This window comes from Microtus ochrogaster, unplaced genomic scaffold, assembly GCF_000317375.1.
Source record: "Microtus ochrogaster isolate Prairie Vole_2 unplaced genomic scaffold, MicOch1.0 UNK1046, whole genome shotgun sequence".
NCBI classification, from domain to species: Eukaryota; Metazoa; Chordata; class Mammalia; order Rodentia; family Cricetidae; genus Microtus; species Microtus ochrogaster.
In genome coordinates this window covers 1-7,302 of record NW_004950144.1, presented here as the reverse complement: position 1 = coordinate 7,302, position 7,302 = coordinate 1, and the positions used below count along the sequence as shown (strand labels likewise).

The following is a 7,302-nucleotide window of genomic DNA, read 5'->3' as shown; positions in this document are numbered from 1 at the left end:
AATAAATAAAAAAAGAAAAAAATTTATACTTGAACTTGATTCCTTTGAAAAAGGAAGTTGCTCTAGAATTGGTTTCTTACATTCTTATTGTTGGTGTTTGAGGATCAGAACATTATTTGCATTGAGAACTGTTTTGTAGATATTTAGCTAGACTCTTTGGATATTGTCAAATAACTTATGGAATAAAACATCTATAATTGATTATTACTGGCTCAGTGTGTGAGAATTGGAACCCTATGCAAAGGTTCAAACTTATGACACCTTTCACTCCCATTTCAGCAATAGATATGGAATTCATAACAGTATGTCTACCTCATGAAATACTCTTTACTAAAAATCAGATTGCATAATCTCTGTAAGATTCCAAACTTGGGTTTTGCTATGATTTAAATGTGAAATGACCCCCAAAGGGACAAACAAAAATGTGTTTGAGCATTTAGGCCCCAGCTCATGGTGTTGTTAGAATTTTGTAGAACCTATATTACATGAAGCCTGGGGAAAATCCCTATTTGAGTTATTGCCCAGGGATTTCTAAGAGATTCTCATAACATACACCCTACTGATTTTCCCCTTGGTTACTCCACAGAGGTGGAAGGTATGTCCCTATTGCTGAAGACACTGTGTACTTTGGAAATGACTGCAGGGACCCATGAGCTCAGACTGACCTGAAAGTTCCTTCCTCAAGACTATCTTTTGTAGTACCATAAAGCAAGTTTATAAACAAGAGACACTGTGGCCCTACTCAGCTATGACACCTATGAAACATACCAATGACCAGCACAGCATAATAACCTTAAGGGTACACTAATGGTTTACATACCTTGGTCATAACAAACTGTTCTCTGATTGGATTTAAGATCCTCTCAGTAAGAGGCAGACCATGCCTGTTAATGGAAACCCCTCTGTGTGAGTGGAGTTGTACAAGAGAATCTATAACTACCACTTTAATAAACCTGTAAAATCCCTGACAACAATCTGTAAACGTTTGTTCTCTTTTTTCTTAGTTTTTTTTTTTGAGAACGGTTTCTTGGTGTAGCCTTGGCTTCCCTGGAACTCGAATTGTAGATCAGGTTGGCTTTAAACTCAAATAGATCTACCTGTCTATGCCTCCCAAGTGCTGGGATTAAAGACATGTGTCACCACCATCCTGACTGAACATTTATTCTTATATCCACAGCTAATGTAGCCTTTGCTCCTCACCAAGGAAGTTTCTCTTTGCAACATATAGATACCATTACAGAAAGCCACAAACAATCAAAATGCAGAATTTTGCAGCCCCGTGCCAATGAATACATGTACAAAACACTCCTGCTCCAAAGGCTCAAGGTATGTTGTAGAAAGGAGCACAAAGATTGTAACACACAGATTATCAGAAGCTTTGCTGTGAGAATGGGTCTCCTAGTAATATCAGAATCTACACCCATAGAGTCTTACCAACATGACTTCTCACATCTAAACTGAACAATGATGACATCAATGACTGTATCAAACTGAATGGAGGGAAATCTACAAGGCCCCCAGCCTATGTGAAGAACTATAAACAGCTGAGGAAAGCTGGGAACAGGGTCAGTGACATTCCCATGGAGGAGCACAGTACTTAGATATCCTGTGTCAAATATGTTTTCATTTAGCCCTGAAAAAATACATACGGGTATGACTGAAAAAGTTATATTTAAACATACATATGTATAAACATATACTTACATGCATGTAATAGGAATTAACTGAAAGAGAGGTCATGAATTTGAGTGAGAGCAGGAAGGGATATATGGGAAGGTTTGGAGGGAGAAAATGAGAAATATTGTTGTCAAATGTTAACCCCCAAATAGAAGTATAAATAAGAGGTGGAGCCTTGCAGGAGGTCACTGTGGATGGGCTTTGAGGTTTTATAACCTGTCTCCATTCCTCATTCTCTCTCTCCTCTGTGAGGATGATGTGTGATGATGACTCTACCTCCTGACTGCTGTGTCTTCCCATGCATCACCTCTGAAACTGTAAATCCAAATAAACTCTTCTAAGTTACTTTTTGTCAGGATGCTCTAATACAACAACAGAAATAAACTAATACAAATATTACTCCCTGAATAAATGTACTTATAAAGAAGGTATAGTGAGACTTATTGATTGATTAATTAGGACTTCAATGATATGGAAAACTTGATCTGAGGTCTGTAGTAGAAATTTCTTCATGTTGCCACAATCCAGACACCTAATATTTTTACTAACTTATTTGAAAAGTGTATCGATTTAAAACTTCTCTTAGTTCTGTAGCAGATAAACTGCATGAAATTGTCACCTCTTCAGAAGATGATATTTGGTCCAACCTGGACATATGGTCCTGGGCCATGTTCATTCATAATTGACTTCAGAATAACTATTCCTCTTTTATCTTAGTGATGAGAATTATTTTTACATCATCATTTCACAGAATGACCCAAGAGCATCTCTTTTAATAAGTATCAATTTTAAAATGAGAGAACTAAATGATAGCTCTAGGGTTCAGATAATAAAATTTCTAGTCAGGTTGAGTAAAGGACCTTGGAACCAAGAAATATAAGCTCCATTATTTTATGCTAAAGGAACACACAAATACCCATCTTGTTATATAAGGGCTAATAATTATGTAAACATGCTAGGGGCTTGTATCCACCACCAACACCAATGCTGTAGTTACCCATGAGAGCCAATCAAGAAAGGCTCATCGCTGTTAAGATTCAACCTGAAGCAAGAATATAATGCTAGGAGGTCAAGGCTCTGAGCACTATGTGAATTTATGAATGAGGAAGAATTAAAGAGCAGATTGTAAAATGGCCCCTAAGGGAAAGAGAATCAGGAGGAGAATTTCTTTTCTTTCCAGGCCAGTGCTCCACAGGGAAATCGGGTGGTTAGAGAATGATGTAAACAGAGGAGAGGGTGTCTAATGAGAAGACATAGGGAGCTTCAACTGCCTCCTCTGATGACCCAAAGACTAAGAGCATTGGGCTAGACAACATGTGGGGTGTCTTTTGAAGTCTTAAGTCTCCTAAGTGTCAAACCCTCGACTTCTTACTGTTGTCCTATACTCTGAGTCAGACTTTAAGTCTCTGATTACCTAGTGTTTTAGGAAAGACCTTGACCTTCATGACGAGACCTTCCTCCACATTCTTGGGTCAAGGTGAGTCTGAGAGCTCGGTGATTACTTCAGGGAAGGAGAAGAGAATGTAACCTGAGAACAGTTACCCAAGGTCAGTGAGAGCCAGCTCTACCTAGCCCAGAGTGAGATTGCTATGGTTGGCTGCTTTGTGTTTCACTATTCATTCAAAATATGCCATTTATTTGTTATTACTAATTTGCTCCTATTTTGTATGTATTCATAATGCTAAAACAGGAAATGAATGTTGAACTGATTAGCACCAGGTTCATGGATGAAAACAAATTGATAGCAGGCTTAAAATGATTCCAGTAAAAGAATGTAATTCTGTGGATCTTTGCACTTACAGGGAGTTGATAATCAGGGTATTAGTTATGGAGTAGAACTTCTTTCTGTTTAAGATGAGATATACTCAACTATGAGTGTATTGAGGAGAAGAATGCAGAGAAGGGAGTTCTTGAAAATCTTACCTAGCAATATAAAAGTCTGTATTATCCCTTCCTTTGGGTATCCACATGGAAACTACTTTATATGTGAGTAATATATGCCTATGAGCCTAGTTCATAATTATTTCAACACCTGTGAGACTGTGTATTTATATTTGTTAGTCATTTCCTTTATGTGGTGCAAGCCTCTAATCAAGCCTTTGCTTTGTATATTGAAGCAAAACACTTTCAATCCCAGTTTCCTTGCTTTCTGTCAAAGAAAGTATTCTTTTTTTGCCTGCACAGATTACCCATTTGCCATATAGCACTTTAGAATGTATTTTTCCCATTTCCATTTTATCACTATTCATCACTCTTTTCATATAAATGTGTATATATGTCCACTCAGATGAGTTGAGGAAGTTAATAAAATTTAGCCCTTTGCTCATTTGTCCATTACAAAATAAAATTTTATGTGTCACTATACAGTAATAGAAAATGGCATGACTTGTACCCAGTCAGTGTGCGTAGATCATGAGGAGCATATCCCTAGCAACAGAGGATCAGACGCAATGGCATGGTTGTGGTATTGTGGACATGCATACTTCTCAGAGCAAGGATGTCTGGACCCATGTCCTCCAATATAATTCTTATAATATAGAAAGATAGCTAATTTAATTTAATCATAGTATGCCATGTATTCACTTTGCTCAGTGGATGTCTTCACACTAAAATTAATAATAAGCCATTAGCACATATTATGAAGGAGGTCAACTCCACAGTTTCTCTCCCAGCTTGGAAAGCTCCACATTCCTCACCCCCCTGTAATGCCATTTGTCACTGCTTCCCTTTCTCCTTGACCTAACACTGGCTCCTTTACGGGTGTGAACATCTGAAAGAAACACCTGCTTCAGGGCCTTTCTGCAGGTTGTTCCTCTGACAGGTGAAAATTTCTGAAACAATTTCCTGATTCTTACATCTCATCATTCTCTTTTTCCCTTCACCCTTATTCATCATCATCATCATCATCATCATCATCATCATCATCATCATCATCATCATCGTCATCGTCATCGTCATCATCATCGTGAGCCCTTTCTATTGGCTTCAGATTACCCAGCTTGCTGGTCTTTGCTTAGATCATCTTCTCTGTCAGCAACGTCTGGGCATCTATAAGAATTATTATTTATGGGTGTTAATGGTACAGTTTATTGAAAGTGTGCTTTGTATGCCCATGGGTTCACACACCAACACCTCACACATGCTCCTGTATATCCATTCCTTATAGATGCTTTTTTTCATAACGTCTTAACCATCTTTCATGGTATTACTTATTTCAAAAGAATTTAACTGAGGTATAACTACTTTTTGCAAATATAAGAAATATTTAATTCATATAATCTGGTTAGTTTGTCTCTATGAAAAATATGTTTATACATAAAAATGATATACAATTAATTTATTTGGATGTCGTCTTTGTTATCAATGTGTGGAAGATTTTGTTTCACAGCAGCGTCTGGTCACAGTGGAGACAACACCTGGAATAGGGATGGGTGGCAGTCTACATATTACTCAACCTTAAAAAATAATTATCATGAAATATGTGGTATTTATAGCCTCTCAGGGAAATGCCACAGTGTAAGACAGGGATTCCTAGTCAGTACCAGCACTAGCGATGGCCTTGAGGTGGCAGGTAAAATGAAGACACTTGGGTGCCATAGAATGCAAATTGTATTGCCTAAAACTTTCAGCAACATCAATTTTCATGAATACTTCTCCTGCTATCTTTTGTCACAGTGGCTTAAAGCACATGGAGCCAAGAAACAATACACACCTTTTAGAATTCGTTCTATTGGGATTTTCACAGGACCCAGACCTGCAGCCTGTTATATACGGCCTTTTCCTCTCCATGTACCTCATCACTGTAGCTGGAAATATGCTCATTATTCTGGCCATCATCTCAGATGCCAACCTGCACACACCCATGTATTTCTTTCTCTCTAACCTGTCATTTGTGGACATTTGTTTTACCTCCACTACTGTCCCAAAGATGCTGGTGAATATTCAGACAAAGAGAAAAACCATTCAATATGCAGATTGCATCACCCAGATGTACTTTTTTCTGATTTTTGTGGAACTGGACAACTTCCTCCTGGCTGTGATGGCCTATGACCGCTATGTGGCCATCTGTCATCCCTTACATTACACTAGCATCATGAGCCGCAGACTCTGTGGATTTCTGGTTCTGGTATCTTGGATTGTGAGTGTCCTGCATGCATTGTTACAAAGTATGATGGTGTTGCAGCTGTCCTTTTGCACAGACTTGGAAATCCCACACTTCTTCTGTGAGTTGAACCAGGTGGCCCAGCTCACCTGTTCTGACACCTTTCTTAATGATGTGGTTATGTATTTTGCACTTGTGCTTTTGGCTACTGTTCCTCTCTCTGGCATCCTTTACTCTTACTCCAAGATAGTGTCCTCCATACGTGCAATCTCCACGGCTCAGGGGAAGTATAAAGCATTTTCCACCTGTGCATCTCATCTCTCCGTTGTCTCCTTATTTTACTGCACAGGCCTAGGCGTGTACCTTAGTTCTGCTGCAAGTCACAGCTCACAAGCAAGTGCAACAGCCTCTGTGATGTATACAGTGGTCACCCCCATGCTGAACCCTTTCATCTATAGTCTGAGGAATAAAGATGTAAAAAGAGCACTGAAGAGACTTTTAGTTGGGAAACTATGAATGGTACCTTTACTCTGGGGTTGAAGAACTTAGCGTTATTGCAATCATCAAAGCTTAAAACCCAGAAGCTTGGATTCTGGGATTAGATGGTAGTAGCAGAATATGTTTTATTTATTTTCTGGAGTTTGCATTACCTGGGTCCAAGCTCAGCACTCTTTATGAACCTCTATTTTACCTGTCTCATACCCTGTCTCCTATTCAGCATTTCTTCCATCTTTGTCACAATCTTCCAGTTATTTCAAACATCAGACCAGAAATATGTAGAAATACATTTGCCTCATCTGAAATTTGCATTTTAAGATATATACCAAATACATCTTAAAAGTACTTTCTTCTAGCGTGACATAAATTATGTCCACAAATCTTTATTTTGCTTTACAGAAAGATATTATAAGATATACATATATATGCTATATGAGTTTTACTGTATATGTGATAATAAAACTACAGCTAGCAATTAGTGTAATTTATATGTTTGTTATAGAGGAAAGTCTGAGGACATAGCTCTTTTTTTGCCTTTTTGCATGTTAAATTATGAACACAACTACATTGACTGTTATTTATAATATGGGCTTTAATATACCACTTGCTTTATAGTTGAAAATTGCAGCCTTTAACAGTTCATTTGTTTCATTTGCATTGACTTAGTGTTTGCATCTATTTGTGGGTATAATATTTTGATTCATGTACACAATGAGTAGTGGTCAAGTCAAGGTAACTAGCATATTCGTCACTTTAAACATTAATCAAATTTTGACAGAGTATATTTGAAAGCCCTTTGTTCCCTCAATTTTTATATATGGCATGTATCATTGTGGATCACTTTCACCTTATTGTGCACGGAGTTTTACGTTTCTTTCTGTGTAACACTGATCCCAAGTTTAGGATCTTTTGCAATGCTTGTTGTCCAAAACTAGAACCAATCTCAGGGCAAACTTTTAAATATTTATATATAATATATACAAAGAATAAGTCCTTTTTCAAGACAGGGTTTCTATTGTATCCTT

The 7,302-nt window shown here is 37.7% G+C and overlaps 1 protein-coding gene across 1 annotated transcript; it reads left to right on the top strand.

The window, feature by feature from the left end:
* The first annotated feature begins 5,365 nt into the window (after positions 1-5,365).
* LOC101998409 (olfactory receptor 1078-like) lies at positions 5,366-6,295 on the top strand. Its single transcript, XM_005372305.2, has one exon. It carries the CDS (start codon positions 5,366-5,368, stop codon positions 6,293-6,295), a length of 930 nt encoding a protein of 309 aa, XP_005372362.1.
* The last annotated feature ends 1,007 nt before the right edge of the window (positions 6,296-7,302 follow it).